This window comes from Myiozetetes cayanensis, unplaced genomic scaffold (assembly GCF_022539395.1).
Source record: "Myiozetetes cayanensis isolate MyiCay16 unplaced genomic scaffold, myiCay2020 scf3, whole genome shotgun sequence".
Lineage (NCBI taxonomy): Eukaryota > Metazoa > Chordata > Aves > Passeriformes > Tyrannidae > Myiozetetes > Myiozetetes cayanensis.
In genome coordinates, this window is record NW_026087521.1 from 29,913,448 (window position 1) to 29,930,319 (window position 16,872).

General features: G+C 36.9%; 1 protein-coding gene across 1 annotated transcript in view; it reads left to right on the forward strand.

Annotated features, from left to right (window-relative positions):
• Positions 1 to 16,872, forward strand: part of TMEM117 (transmembrane protein 117) — a 185,644-nt gene that overhangs the window by 130,175 nt on the left and 38,597 nt on the right. Inside the window, exon 6 of the mRNA XM_050324528.1 lies at positions 15,599 to 15,758. Within this exon, the coding sequence (XP_050180485.1) occupies positions 15,599 to 15,758 (160 nt within the window). The remainder of the gene's footprint in view (positions 1 to 15,598; positions 15,759 to 16,872) is intronic.

The window sequence follows — 16,872 nt, forward strand, 5'->3', positions numbered from 1 at the left end:
AGTTTTAATTTTTATTTGCATTGATATATAACTTTTGGAATTTTTCTGGAGATTGGCTCACTTCTCCTGTGAAGATAGGCTGAGGTAGCTGTAGTTGTTCAGCCTGAAGATGAGAAAATTCCAGGGAGACCTTACAGCCTTCCAGTGACCAAAGGATCTGACAAAAAGATGGAGAGGGACTTTGTAAAAAGGCATGTCTTGATAGGACAAGGGGAGTGACTTTAAACTGAAAGAGGACAGGTTTAGACTAGGTATAAGGAAGAAATTCTTTCCTATGAGGGTGGTGAGGCACTGGAAGAGGTTGTCCAGAGAAGCTGTGGATGCCCCATCCCTGGAAGTGTTCAAGGCCAGGCTGAATGGCACTCTGAGCCACCTGGTCTAGTGAAAGGTGTTGGAAGGGGAGGTTGGAACTAAATGAATTCTAAATTCCCTTCCAACCCAAACCATTCTGATTCTATGATATCTACTATAATCTCTGCTACGGTCTCTGCTATACTCTACTATAATACTATTATTATGGATTGTTAAATTTATAAGTTCTAGTAAATTAATTTTCTATAAATAAACAACCCATGACCATGGTTTCAAAACAACCCACTATTAAAAATGTTCTCACCTGTGCCAGCATTGCACAGCCCAAGAGAAGTGAACTCTCTGTCCCAGGGAGGTCACTGTCTGGAATTCCAGTTTTAAAAAGAAATATGGCACAAAGATGTGCTAAATCCCTCATCTACAAATCCATAGTTGCTGCTCACAGAAGTATTGTGTCAGTAAAAAATGGCCTTCGACATGTGCTCAGCATCTACTTATTTGCATACTTTGACCTAACCTCAATTATGGAAATATTCAGGGCCAATTGGCATAGCACAGGAAGCGTAGGTCTTGGGAAGAAAATAGAGTGAGGCATGTTTTCAATGACAGTAAATAAGCTGGAAATACGTTATTTGACTTTTAAATGGTACACTGAGTTAAAAGAGCTTAAATTTAAGTGGAAAACAGTAAGTTTTAAATTGAATAATTTTTATATGGAGGATCTGGAAGAAGACAGCACATGTAATGGCAATGTCATTTTTAGTGCATTAACTTTCAGGATGAAACTTTTCTCAAAGGCAGGTCCAGATTTCTTGTCTAAGCTTCTCTCCAGTATTCTCTTGCATGTAGTCTTACATATCCATATTTGTAAACTTTGTAAATAGAATATCATATAAATATAAATGTTTCCAAGGGTTTCTTTCAATATTTGATACAAGCTTGATCAAGCTGCATAAGCATACCTCTATTATAAGGAATTTTTTCATTCAAACTGTGATACAACTAATTTTTGTCTTAAAGGCTAAGGTTATAAGACTGACTGTAGCTTTCAGGTCGATCATATAATCGCTTAGTTTGGAAAAGACCTTTAAGTTCATCAAGTCCAACTATTAACCCAACACCAAATCCACCACTGAACCGTGTCTCTAAGTGCCAAGTCTATATGTCTTTTAAATACCTCCAACCACTTTCCTGGGCACCCTGTTCCAATGCTTGACAACCCTTTCAGTGAAGAAATTTATCCTAATAGCCGATCTAAACCTCCCCTGGTGCAACCTGGGGTTGTTTTCTCTTCTGTCACTTGTTTCCTCAGAGTGGCTTACTCAAAATCTGAGCTGATGGACTTTAATCATGCTTATCTTTAATAACTTGAAGAGGAAAAGTTTTAGTTCATATTAGAAAAATTTACAGTTTAAAACATTATCTTGGTTTTAATTAAGATGTTTTAAAAACATGCAGCTTTTCCCCATGTGTACATCATCCTCATCCTCATCCTCATCCTCATCATCATCCTCATCATCAAATTATCTAAACTTCTGAAGTTTTATTTTTATGGAATGTAAAAAATTTATACTTTCTCCCAAAACAAATTAATGTACAAGATGCAAGCACAGACAAACGCATAATTGTATTTCAAAGATTGATTTTGTTATTTTCCAGAAAGGTGGGACATTGAATTAAGCTTCTGTTTAAAGTGTAGTTTAGCAGAGTTTTTAAAACCATATAATTTCCATTTCTTTCTACCTGAAACATTTCTGTGAAGCCATAAACTGATGTCTAGAGTTAGGAGTACCAGTTTCTTCTTGTGGCACCAGATCTTTCTTGTGAGTACAATATATTTTGGCTGGTTTCAAAAAGCATCCACTCTCTTTTAACCTATACACAACCTCAATTGGTGTTCAGGTCAGTAAGTGGGAAGACATTTATAGAATCAATCATTTTGGGTTAAGGAGTACACATACTGCAAGCGTACTAATGGAATGGAAATAATGCCTGGAACATCTCCAGAACAGTCACAGTCTCAATGGAGCAATTAAATATTCATGAGGAATGTTTGCAGTGAAGTTCAAACACATCAGCCTGAGGCTGATTTTTTGGTTTAATTTATTCACTGCCTTTCTGTGTACTGCTTGTTGACGGTTCAAAAACACTTCTGCACACCGCTCCTGCATCATCTATGTATGCACTGGCTGACAGATACAGTCACAGTTGCTATTTTTAGTCACTATCTCAGGAACAAGGAGTAGACTGTAGTAGAAAAATGCAGGGTTAGTGGTCAGGTTAGTGGGTTTTATTCATTAATAAATTTGACATAATTCACAGTATGGAAAATAGTCTTCAGAATTAATTCAGACAGTGTTTGAATATTTAGTAAAACTTCCCAGTCTGAATTTACTAGCATTATTAGGTCTTCAAATTAGAGCATTTTATGATGTGGCCTATATTCTGTATCTTCATATTACTGCTTTTATCCTTCATGAAGGAGATGCTTGTGCTGTCATTAAAGGCTGATTTTTTATATCATTGTGAATACCGGCACTCTTGAAAACGTTGGCAGTTGTATTTCCTGGTAATCGTTGTTCTTTGCAAAATGTATAAAAGAGCACATGCTATTTCCAGGTTCAGCAATTCCATGCTTTCTCTGCTGTTTTCAGTAACAAATAAAACCAAACTGTTTGGGGCTTTGCAATGAGAGTTTGTTTCCTTTGATGGGCCTAAGTGCTATGATTTGTGACTGATCAGAGAGCACCAGTGTATTAGCTGGTTCAGCTGTTATCAATTCATGTGCTATGAGTAAGTGGGATTGTCATATAACCAAGCTTAGAGCTATTGGCAAAGCAACTGAGCAAAGACAAACTCTTAAAAGGATTACTGGTAATGTAATTATTTGTGGAAGATGTATGGATGTCTCCTGTATGAGAACACCAGCATCTTAATATGTTCTTTTAGCAATAACATTAGTGGAATGAGAGCTTGTGTTGCAGTAATGGTATACTCTGCTTGGTGGATAATGGCACAGTGAAGCAGAGGCACTTGTGTGAACACTTAACTAAAGGCAGAAGTGTGCTTTTGTTTCTTTATATAATTTCAAGGCTGTTATTGAAGCAAAATTTACTTTCTAGTGACACTATTGTTATTTTATTAAATGCAGTGGAGTTTTGAGGCCTCAAAGCTCCCAGTAGACTTTCTTCATCTTTTGAAAATCAATAGTATAAGCCCACTAGTCTTCAATGAAACTTTAATCCTCTTTTTCTTCAGTTATTTGTAGGGACCTTTTTCCTTCCAGTAGTTAATAAGCCCCGTAGTATCCATAAAAATAGATTTCTGAAGCTTACAATGACAGCTATACCATTTGATTAGTTTAATCTTAAGCTCTTTTCTCACCTTTGATAGTACTTTCCTCTTGCAACTTCTATATTTCTTTCTTCAGAGTTTTGTTTCATATTTTCTCATTATTCAATGAGCAAAATTCTGATGCTCAGTGTATGTTTCTTTCTGTGTTTTTTTGTTGCCACTTAATCTGGCTCCATTTTACATTCATTTATTGAATTTTGCTATTGGCTAGGTTATTTTCTTGAAGACTTATTTTCTGATCTTGAGTAATAATATTATTCTTAAGATATACAAAAACCTGGTTGGGTTTTTGACAGTGATATGTGGGCAAATAATTTGGCTTTATCAGTGTCAGAAGTTGCATGCTTACCTTGTGTAGTAAGGCTCTAAACTGTAATGTGTCTTGTGACAGCAGGTTATGCCTCACAATAGCAAGAACAGATTAATAAAGAAAGCTAACACTAATGTCTAGGTATATGTATTCAGAAAGTGATGCATAGGAAAAATGCTTCATCCTTCCAGGAAAACAAGTCATAGCCAAAATATTCATACCTTAACCATCTGAACTTACTATCCTATATCATTATTGTAAGTATCTAAATATATAAATATTTCCCTTGAATTTGACCTGCATCAGATATTTGGGGCTTGTGATACTCCAGAAAATCAGGCCATTTAAATATAATTCCATAGCTATGAATTTAGGATCTTAGCTTCAGACACAAATCTTTACATGAACCTTGTGAAAATGTCACGTATTTTAACTATCCATCCATCTTGCCAAGCCATCTTATTATGTTCATTTTTATGTTTTCTGATCAATTTAGAAAGAGAGACAGGTTAAAAATTTTTAGGAGAGTGGAATCACTACTTTTTAATGCCTTTATTCCTTTTACCTCCTCACTTGTAATGTTTTAGTTTCTAAGATCATTCATGCTACATGAATTTCTGCAATGGTGTAACTTGCTGTGATTGTGGTAATGCCCAGTACAAGGACAAAACCAGAGCTCCTTGAACTGAGAGAGGAAGGAATCAACTTCCTTGTCTCTCCCTAAATAAGCAGAAAGAGAAAGAATGTATTATTATCCCATTTGCAAATGCCATCTAACATCTGGGCTTTGGATTGTTTCAGGAACCTTTTGGCCTTGTGACACAGCTGTGCTCATTAGGACACTGGGTGCCAGGGCTCAGTTTTATCATTCTCTCTGCAACATGAGCAAACTGAATGAGCATTAATAAGACTCTAATTGGTAGCAGGTGTGTCTGTGTTATAAGACAAGCCAAAATTAAAGACATGTTTCAATTTGCTACATAGTATTAAGTTTTTTTGTAATGAATGAAAACTCAAAAATCATTAGCATGCATTGGGTTACAAAAAGAATGGGCTTAAAAAATCACTGCAATGTATATTAATGTAAGTAGAAAGTTCTTGGAGATATTTTTAAACAATTTTTAAAGAGCACCTTGGTCAGAGCTAGTTTGAATGCCATTGATGGCAAGGTCTAAGGTGTCAGCACAGCAGGCATATGTTGCCAACATAGTATGTAAAGCAGGAGCTGAGATTTTTAGCACTTGTCACAGGTGTTTAGGTATTAATTTGTTCCAAACTTCTTGACTTTGTGAGCTGTTCTGTTATCATCTTTCTAATAGAGATTTGAGAACATTTTTCCACATGATCAGTCCAGATAGAAAGTAGTCTTTGTTCTTCAAACTGAATTATGAAAACCTATTTTTTTTTTTTTTTTTTTTTTTTCCCCAAGAAAGAGGTGATCTATACACCCTCTTTGAATTACGTCTTGTAAACAAAAATCTTCATATGCTTAGTTCTTCCCATTGGAGTAAAGCAGCAGAGCCTTTGCTTGTGTCATTCATTACAGAGCCACACATCCCATCTTTTAAACAAATTTGATGCAAATGTAATTCTAGAATTCCAAATGGAATTAAAGATTTGTTTTCCTGGCATTTAGATCTATGCAAATTCAGGGAAAGTATCATTTGATTGGAAGATAAATTGGTGACAGCGTTAGTCACTGGAAGCATTGTTTAAATTTATTCTGTGATGCATCATTTTCTTAGGAACTCATGGGCTATAGAATATTCTGAATGCAATTATGGATATCTTACTTTGTGGGTAGCTGGCTTCAGGGAAGGTGTTGTGCCATTCTGCAGTTACTGTTCATAACACAACTGGTGGTTACCACAGTCCTGTATAATCCATATCTGAAACCATCTTTAAATATAGAATGACATGACTATCTAGTATAGTATTTAAGAGTATTTGTGGAGTTTTAAAGGTAAAATCCATTTCTCCCTATTAGAATATCAAAATACTGCCACTACATAGAGAAAACCTGCTTTAACTTAGTGAAAGTGGTCACTGCCTCAGATGAAAGAGATTTCCTTTTTTTTTTTTTTTTTTTTTTTTTTTTTTAGTAGACATTGATGGTATTATCAACTCAGAAATCTCTGTGATGGATTGCCAGTAATGGTTGGAAAGGCCCAGGCATGATTGCAAGTCACATTCATCTTTCAAGGCCTCTTTGCTACAGATGACAGTTATATTCAAGGCTCCCAGAAAGAATATAAAGCCAAAAAACTTGGTGAAGAACTTGACAAATTAATGTAATGTCAACTCTGTACAATGACTGACTGCCCTAGGAGAAAACTGAAGACAATACTAATGAAGTTAATCAAAATGACTAAGCAAAGCTTTCTGAGGGACTATAGTCCCAAAAGCTGTCATCCCTTTTACAGCCTTTGTGAAATTGATGTAGTTATTTGCAATACAGAGGTCTAAAAATTTGGGTGCTTCTAATCTCTCCATGATTGATCAGAGAAGCCAAGTGCATCCATCTATTCCAAATGCTGATTTATGTCAAAGTCTCATCAACAATACAAAGGTCCCCTCTTTGACAGAACCTGAGATGCTGCAAAATATAGCCCTTCCAAAAGCCTTCTAGATGCTCACTGTAGGTGCTTGCTGGAGACTAACTGAACTATCACAGAAGTGATGGGGAGAGAAACTTAAGCTTTTATGCTTGTCAAACACACGTGTTAAAGTATTTTACAGGAAGAAATAGATGTTTATCACAATTTGGTCAGTACCATCTCTATTAAACTCAGGGACTCTTCAGCACTACCTAAACTATTTTGAGATCAGTATAATAATGTAGGCAAAGCAAACTTTGATGTAGTATTTGAGTCACTGGAAGATAAACTGGGAGGATACCAAACCTAACCTGGATGTGGCCCCTTGTTTTGACAGCTCACCTATTCCTTGGGCAGGAGAAAAGGGCTGTCTGCAGTTCGTAGCCTGGCTCTGACAAAAGAACTACCTTGTTGGATAGGTGTAAGAGGTGCAATGTTGATCATCTACTGTTTGAGTCTTTCTACAAAGTGGTTATAATCCTAATGGAGATCCTCAAAAGAAGACTGTGGGAGAAGAAGCAAGTGCCACTGATTATACCCCACAAGAACTGAAAATTGATTCCTTTTATCTCTTCCTGTCCATCCCTACTTCAGGAACTCTGTCAGAATACTGTCAGATCTTAGGGCCAGGGAGGTGATATTACAGATTAGAGACCATATAGAAAGTCATTCAGAAGTAGACCAGGTTAAGTGGACAGGTCAGGAGGAAGAAGCAGGTCTAAGACCAAACAGGGAAGAGACAGAAAATGATAGCAAACTGGGAAGAGTACTAACTGCCAGGAGTGAACATCAGCTGAAAGCAAATGATAGGAGAGTTGCTTTTTTTTAATGAAGAATTATATGTAACTGAGGTGGCAATTTCTGAGCATCTTAACATTAAGTCTTACTTGTTAGGGCATTAGAAGCTGAAGAGATCAAGGCTGGAAGGTAAAGGGTGACAAATTGTTTCAGGAGGAAAGGGACCTTTGTTTACATCTTGTAGGAATCCTGCAATAAAACTTTGGATTCCTATTTTTTGAGAAAACCTAAACATTAAGATAAGCATTATTTTTGATTAAACTTTCATTGAAACTGCTTCTCATCTATGGGAAGGAATTTCTGATCAAAACTAGTCTCAGTCTCCTCAGAATAGCCAGTAGCATGGTGATCAAATCCACATGGGATGAATCTTGGCCTGAGGCCCTGAGGGAAAAAATTTTGAAAAAATTAAATACATAAAAGAAATATGAATCTATAACGTCCTGAAGAAAACATTCAGAATGTTGTGTCTGTAGTAAACATTGGTCAGGACTGAAGTTTCATTAATTATGAAATAAATTGTGAACACAAGCAATACTAGTAAATTGAGTATTTGGGAAATAAGTAATGAAGTTATTTATTAATGAAAGAATTGGCTTATAAATTAATTGATTTTTACTACTTTCCTGATTTACATGCTGTTAATTGTGTCTTCTGAAAATCAATCAGTTTGTCTTAACCATCTAAAAATCCAAATAACAGAGGTCATAGACAGACTTGAAAGTGTGGTGTTAAATCCACACTTAACACTCTTGCTTGTTTCTAAAGGTAGAATTTAATAACATGTTTCAACTCAGGAAAATCTAGGAGATGTTGGGATATACTTCTAGATCCTGCTGTACGTCTTAAAAGCTTAATTTTAGGTTCTTAGAGTAGCCTTTCAGTTGCCATCTAAATGCATTTGAAATGAGATTTTCCTTCTAATGTAAAAATACATGTTTTTTTTCCATTTTAAAGGCTTTTTCCTGTTCTACATTGCAATGAATTTAAAACTTTACTGAGTATTTCATGATAACTGAGAAAAGGAGGCCAATATTGGTTTTTTTTCTCATAACTAGTTTCTAGCAGTTACTAGGGATGCTGGAAGCATTAAAAGCCACAGCCTCTGTTTTGTAAGTTTTGACATATGATCCCATGTCTTTCCACTACGATGAACAATCTTTACCTCACTCTTACCAGAGACTGATGATAAGTAACCACTAAGACACACAGTTGGGTATAGGATATCTGTGTCCAGTGTTGACTTGTACACTCTTGACTTGTGTATAGGAAGTAGAGCAGCTCCAACCAGAGAGTCTGAACAAATAGTACCCTGTAGTGTGCAAAAACCTGCTTGTCACTGCATCCAGCTGGTGTCATTAACACTAATATTCAAATAGCTCGTCTAAATCACACAGAACAAGTGTTGGTTCCTGCACTGTTTGCTTCATCTTGTACAGATGAGATGACTCATCTTCCCACATGTTACAGAAATCATCCCTTTTACAGGTAAATTCTGTGCATTGATAAATTGTCCTTGTCTGAATATAAACCATTTTCACTGAAAAATTGCCAGGCAGGTGTATCCTAAGGCACATTTGATAATATTTTTTCAAATCTTGTTTCTGTTGTTTCTTGAGCAGCTGTCTTCCTCTCTCATTCTGCTGAGAGAATAAGTGATGTATCCATCTGAAAGTAAACCAGAAGAATGACTTTTCTTTACCTTACGTAGAATTGTTTGGGTTTTTCTTTCAAAAAGCTTTCTACTGAAGTTAAGCAATTAACTTCTAACTTTGGAAGTTGAACATGGAGTATAGTTCCTTGGATATAACTTGTGTGAGTCCTACCTATACTACCTTGCATATGATAGATGGTGATTTAAAATGTCTTTTATAAGTAAGACCATGAACCTTCTTAAGCTGTTTTTGCTCTTCTGTTTCACAGATAGGAAATGGCATTTGAAACTTAAAGCTAATGGTGATGAGTCTAATTTAAATGAGATGCTATTTGAAATAGGCAACACTTTCATTTTACTAAATTAATGGTGTGACAAAAGGAAACTCAAAGATGTTTCTATCTGTAATAAAAAAATTATGCTCTCTAGAATTCTAATATTTCACCATGTGATTAAATTACCTAATCTTATTCATTTTATTGTATAAAACATAGCAAAATGTTTCCTCTATGCATTACCATAAATGTAATTTCAGGCTTTATACAAATCTTTGTGCAAAAATCCCAAATAGCTCTGGAATCATATTGATACACTCTAATAAAATTGCAACTGTTACAGTCTAAGGATAGAAGTAAAGCTATGTTTGCAGGAAAAGTAGTATCCTTTCTTTGACAAACTGATACTGCTGGAAAAAAGAAACAAATGTTGTTTACTTTCTTCTTCATTTTTTAAGTAAAATGAATGTATAAAAATGCAGAATAAACAATTCCAGTTTTGCCAAACTCAGAGAATCCTTTATACTCTGCAGTGTCCAGTTTCTTCAGCTCACCAGGCAGAATGATAACAAGCATAGCTTAGAAAACTTAACTGGGAATGCAAGGTTCTTAAAATATGAAGTATCTGCTATTGATAAATATTTATGAGCCAGTCACAACATAGGGAGTATTTCAGAACTTGCAATTTCAGGACAGGCAATTTCAGAACTGGTAGTTACTGGCAAATACTGAATTGCTTACCTATTACTTCCCACTGTGGGACAGAAGTCAGACATACGCTATTGTGGTGTCAAGGTTTTTGAAAAGATAATGCAATTCAAAGTTTGAATTATAATCCATTTTCTTCTAATTGATGTTTAACTTCAGATAATTAAGTCTTTTTGATGGGAATCTGCATTAATGTAATTTCTCCCACTTATTCACACCTGCAGAGCGTGGTGCTCTGAAACCTGCTGGTAGTATCATTCCATATCTCTACCGCACATTTGTCCCCCTCAGGGGAACAATGACTTTATTTTAACAAAAGAGATCCACTGTATTTAACTTTCTGAATATTCCTATATTTCTAGGCTGTGTATATATTACCAGTTCGTTTCAGTACCAGTCTTCTTAAGTGGATTTGCCAGTTATCTCTCCACCTGCTTATTGGTTCACAGTATGGATTCCTCTGGGGTGCACAATTGGGATTTCTTCTGAGTGCATCTGAAGTGGAAGGTGCTTTCTGGGATCTCACCTAGTATGCTGCAGTTATGGATGAGTGCTCAGTTTAGCCCACAAAATGCAAACACTGTGAATATGGGAACCTCAGCACCAACTGTGTCATTCTATGGCACTGCTGTACCCCACTGCACTGCAGTAGCTGGCTGATAAAGGCAGAACCCTCTAGTCCCTGCTCTGTCTCCTTTAAGAGCACTGCTCTGTGAGGGCAGAAGAGCAGAGGCCAGCTGGAGGATTGAAGCTATGCTGCTTCAGAAAACCCAGATGCTTTTCACTGGCAGAGCATCTGTCCCTTACACTTGCTTAATTGCTGAAGCGGTGCTGACACCAAGCAACAGGCAGACTAAATATTTTATTTTAAGTGGGTTTAGAGTTGCTATTTTTGACAGGTTAAATAACAGAACTCTTCTTAATTAAGGCAAGTGAAATAAAAAGTGTTGGCATTTGCATATGAACATCTGCAGTAGCATTGTTCTTTATAGTTATTGTACACTGTGTGACTGTATGTTTGGCCAGTACTGGTTCTGAGATTAAAAATTATGTAGAGTATTTAACTTGATGGATGATCTTTCTTTCCTGAGGTATGGAAAGCATTTTTAGATATCAGAGCAGTAAAATTTATTCCCCCCCTTTATGTAAGTGTTTTCACAGGGTGTTTGCAAGTCTTTGGGTACATTCATGAAAAACATTACATTATAAACGACTGATGCCAAGGCAATCAGCAACAGTGCAGGTGCATTTGGCAGCAGAGCAAGGGATTGCAGCATATGGGGGGTTTCCTGAGCTGGGGAAACCCCAGAGGAATGCAGAGACCCTCCAGGAGCTGGCAGTGTGGTGTGGCTGGGGACAGGAGTAACAGCAGACACCCTACTGCCACAAAGGGCAGCCCTAAGCATTGCAGCGTTTCTTTAGTCCTGTCTTATATGTACTGTCCCAAACAGACACTGTATTAAGCAATAGTTGGAATGTTTATTAGCAATGCGTAATGTTTTTTAAATAACCTAGCTTAGCAACAATTATGTGTGAAATTATGATGAAAAATTCTCAAAATGCTGTGTCACACAAATCTAAGAGTTACTTTTGCCAAAGCACAGTTACATATTTTTTTCTGGAAAAGGTGTAAGTCAAAGGGCAAGATACTGGTTTTTTGTCTCTTGAAAAAGACAAAATAAAGATGAAGAAAATAGCCAAAGTTTGTCTTTCGTTTTTTCAGTTGCTCTTAGTAGGACTCTTGCTATCTGATCATCAGTGCTGTAGTATCATAAAAGATTTGGCAGAGGGCCATGGTAGACAAAAAAAAATCTGAATACCTCTAACCATGAGCAGCTCAAAATTGTGTATTATTTTCTCCTTATATGTGGTTATGCAAAGAATTGTATTAGTGTTTGAATGAAAAACTTCACTTTTGCTATTGAGAAATGAGTTTCCATCACAGACCGGAATTTGTTTTTTGTACACTCTTTCCTGCTGATTTAGACATGAAGAACCAGGAGACTCAGATTGGAAGCTGTTTCCAACATTCAGTGTTTTGTAAACTTGTATACATTTCTTAGCTTGTCTTTATCTTTCTCTGGGCAAATTCTGGTTTATTCAGTTTTGAATTCAGTACAGGCAAGTAACACAGACTGTTTGCTGAAGGTGTGGCTGGAAGGAGTCCAAGGTACTTCTGATATAGATCTGGAGGGGATGTGCTTTGAATGGTTTTGTGGCACTGCATTGGGGCAGGGCCTCATGGGCACTATCTAGGGAATTCCTGATGTGGGAGGTAGGACATGCAAGACAGCAGAAGAGGGTGTCTCCAAGCATCCAGGACATAAGATCTCTGCAGTACCTTGTGTCTTATCTCTACAAGATTGAGGTCATGACCCTCTCTACCATGAAGGATTGTCTGCAGCCACCACCAATGACTAAAACCTACTCAGGCTTCTGCTTAGTCAACTTGGTCAAAGCTTATAGTACAAGAAAGTGTTATGGAAAGGTACAGAAGGGAAGGTGCATCTGGTTCGGACCTTCCCAAGATTTTGAGGACTAAACTAATCTTGGTAAACGGGGCCCAGACTCAGTTTTGCATGAATGACTTAGTTTGACAAATTCAGTCTTGGCAATCAAAGATTATAGAGATACAGTCTAAAAAATTACCTGTTTCTTGAGAGGTTTTTGGCAGTAAAAATGCCTCTCTTTAAGCTTCCTCTAAGGTCAGTGTGGCACTGGGAGTCTTAGGTCATCACTGGCAGTGATAAGCACAGACTTGTGGACCTACCCAATAATTTTAACTCTTCAGTATGCAATTGGCCTGGACAGTGTTTATTTGCAGACTCTTGAGAAGTATGGGCTAGATTGTAAAGTGTGTTTTATTGCAATCGAATAGGTGCCCAAGGCACATAATCATTCAATACAACAAGCCAGAATTACAAGTGAAATATAAAAGTGTATTTCCTTTGTGAAGTAGAGACAGAAGTTGCATTTCTTAATAACCTGGGACAGAGAATAGTCAGTACTCTCTTGCCTTTCCCCTTGCACCCATTCTGTAATGAGAAGGAGGGGTCCTGCCAGCAATGCTGTGAATAGTTTGATGGCACAGCTTTTTCTCAGTAATGTACAGTGCAGAATATTGGGCAAACTACATGGGGCTAAATGTTGCAGGGTAGCTCACGTTGGTTCATCTGATACAAGTTATGTCAAGTTAAATGAAATCCCCATGTTTTTTCCATAATCTCCAGGACACTGTATTTTCACAAGAAGTGAACTGAACTGTAACCCAAATAAACTCAGTTTATAATAAATCCAAAAGCATGTATCAAATATCTTGCTGTGTTCCAGTATCATAGGTCAAAAATACAACTGAGTGCTAATTATGCTGTTTAATGCAACTATTTGAAAAGTCCTTTTCCTACCATTTTTATTGGTCTCACATTTTCTTATTCTATTAGCAGCCCATTTTCTGCTCCCTTCCCTCCCTATTTGACATTTCAGAATGAATAACAAAGCAGTTTTTTAAGTGCATATGCATTTCCTCAAGGAAATCAGAGCTTGAGCACACATATTGGTCTTTGCATGCATGCTGATGAAGCATGAATAAAAATATGTCTGCCTTTGCTTGCCTACATGCCAAAGCTTGACCTTCCATGCTTTGAACTCTTGCTCCAAAATGCAAATGCATAATTCAAGAGGTCTGAGGCAGAATAGTGTTGAGCATAACTTCTGGGTGTATGGTTTCCATAGCAAAATACTCAGATTTGAATTACAGTTCTAAATTGCCTCTGCCTTAGGAGATGTGGTTCCACAAAAGAGGTCGAAGAAAACCAGGACATCCAGTGGCCAGGGCAGTGTGCCTGGGCAGCAGACAAGTGCTGAGGACAGTTTTCTTTCTGGAGAACTTCTCAGCTAAAGTAAGAACATTAACCTCCATGTGAATTTCAGATATGAAGGTGAAATAACTAGGGAAAAAACACCTATGTGTGTCTCAAGAAACTATACGCAAGAGAGAGGTACCATCACGAATTGTCTTTCCAAAGTAAACGATTCTGGGTATGTGCCAAAGTGTAGCCTGTAGGAAGGTCAGTCAGCTTCAAGTACTGACAGGTAAGATGGTAGCTAAGCAAATGTTTTAGAATAACAGGGGCTGACTATTACTTAGGTCTAATGTGCTTCACTTTGGGTTTTTTTTTTGTCCTTGCCCAGATGCTGGTAATACTCTCAAAAGAAAATTGTTATGGTGCCAAGCATAGTGTTCCATATAACTGAATTAATTTATTAATAATAAAATTAAATGTTGAAGGTAATGGTGGTAGCAATCAAGTCATTTTTGTCTCATTATATTCTGAAGAAACGCAGCCCATCATGACACAGAAGAATGACAGTTAAGAGTCCAAATGGGTACATATTGCTTATGTGCATATTTGTTTTCCCTTCCTGCACAGACACAGCCAAGGCTGCTGTATAAAAACAAATGAGTACAGACTGGTAGCCTGTGAACCCTGGTATACAGATTTTTCTTCTCCTCTACTGAGTACTTGTCCTATTGGGAAGTGTTACGGGAAATATTCTTCTCTTTGTTTTACAACCCTTGGAAGCTGAAGAAAATGAGACATCATTGCTGTAGGAAAAAAACTCACCCTGCCACAATTATTTACCCATGTGTGTGCATTCAGATGTTGATATGCCCCTATCATAGCACAGACTTAATGGAAACTATGGGTGCTGAGAGAAGCCTTGTTTGCCCTCAAATTACCAGCTAAGTTTTCCTGCTTCTATGGAACCAGGAATTCAATCAGTCATTGCTGCCAACTCTGTAGGATATCACCAAAGCGCTAATGGAAATTATGTAGTTTTTTTGCAGTGGTAGTTTAGAAAGATATTTTCTTAAATACTGTGTTCCAGAATTGTATGAATTACTCAAATGTGTCTTCTGGAATTCTTGTAGCATTTAGGTGGAGGCTTATTAGTTTTATAATGCACTCCTCACTGACTTCTCAAAAATGTCATAAAATGTGTTGAAAACTTCTACAAAAAGCATCTTAGAAGACAAAAAGCAAAATTTTTCTACAGCCCCCAGGATTTTTTAAAACAATTAATTTAGTGCAATTAAAATTTCTTTTATTCAGGTGTTTCTGTATAAAAATTAGACTTCAGAGATAGTTTTCTGTAGCTCCTACAGCTTAGAAAAGATTTTCAAAGGTTCTAATGTCTTTGGTGCTTTAGACAATGTTCTCTCAATTTGTTCATTTGAATTTGGCATAGATCATATGAGCCTTGGTACATTTTACTTCTTTCTTATTTTACTTAATTGGTTTGCAACTTCAGTGCAAAATATGGAATGAAGAACAGGAGTGATATACTCCAGCCAAATTTTGCAACATGCTTATTACTAGCTACTAAATTTTTCTTCACTAAGGGTACTGACAGCTTTCCTATTTTGAATTAAAAGATTTGTTTGTACACTTAATTTTCTTCAATCTCTTTCCATCAGTGGAAAAGCACTGATAAAGTGCCAGTTGACCATTAGAAGACAGATAAAATAGAATGATGCATCTTCATTACTATCGTATTCTCTCTGAACTATTTTTTTTCTCCTTTCCAGGACGGTTCTATTTACTCTGACCTCTGTAGTTGTGCTTGTCATCACTACTGACTGGATCAGCTGGGACAAGCTGAATCGTGGATTTCTACCAAGTGATGAGGTCTCAAGAGCCTTCTTGGCTTCTTTCATCTTGGTGTTTGACCTTCTTATTGTCATGCAGGTACGCTCTCCTAATGTTTCATTCAAGCTGCTGAGGCTGCCTGGTCACTCTGTTTCCTATAGAGCAATTCGTGTTTAGCTAAGGCTACATGAAAGTAAATAAATGCTTTGTTTGCAATCACTATTAGTAGGGACATATTATAACATCAGTCTCAGTGACTTTGCAAAAAGGTTGCTGGCCTTTTACTGTGAAAACATTGCTGATTTCTCTTAGACTACCAGGTAAGAAGTACATGACTTTCCCAATTAGAAAGGGTTTTCTGCAAAAATTGTATCAGAGAAAGAAACAGAAGCTGGTTTGTAAATCCAGAGCTTCTCTTAGGAAGAAGAGATAAATTCAGCCAAACGAGAAGGAAATACTTCTATATTTCAAGCTTTTACAATAATAGTCATACATGAATTACAGCAATTCAATAGAAGAAAATTTGCTTTTAAAATTCAACCTTTTTTAAATGAAGATTTCCTTACTTTGATGACAGATTCTTGTACTATCTTCTGCCAGCAAGGTTAACTGGGGATATGGTTCCCTGTAGTCTGCCTGATGTCTGCGCCTTTGAATCTAGCTGCTAGGAAAGGAATCTGGGTCATAAATGTGTGGCCAAAAACCTTCTTCATGTGATGCTGTACTCTCCTCTTTACATTTGTCTGTGGTTTGAGCCCGATGTGAATAATTTACCCAAACTTCTGTGAAAAATTGGGTCATTTGGACTGAGGCACTGAATTTTTTTTGAAGGCCTGAGTCAATTTTTCTCTTAGTTCTAGATGTGTTAGACTGAGGATCAGCAAAGAATTTGAAAAGAACCAATGTGCCCTTTGTTTCCAGTAAATTGCTAACTAAGTCTGCTAGCAAAGAGCATTTCTTAGACACTTAGTTCTCTTTAATGAGCTATCTATTGCTTGAACGATTATCACAGAGGTGACACTGATGACACTCAGGTTTTATCACTGCTGTACTAGGCCTTTAAACCTGCAGAGAGTCCTATAGTTGAATTTTGGTTTCCAAGGTCCACCAGTGTTCAGTGCTCACTGTGGTTCATGGTTAGAACTAGGAGGACAAGAAAGGAAATACTGTTTTCTTGTAAGATTTCTGGTGCTTTGTTTTCTCTCCCTTTGAA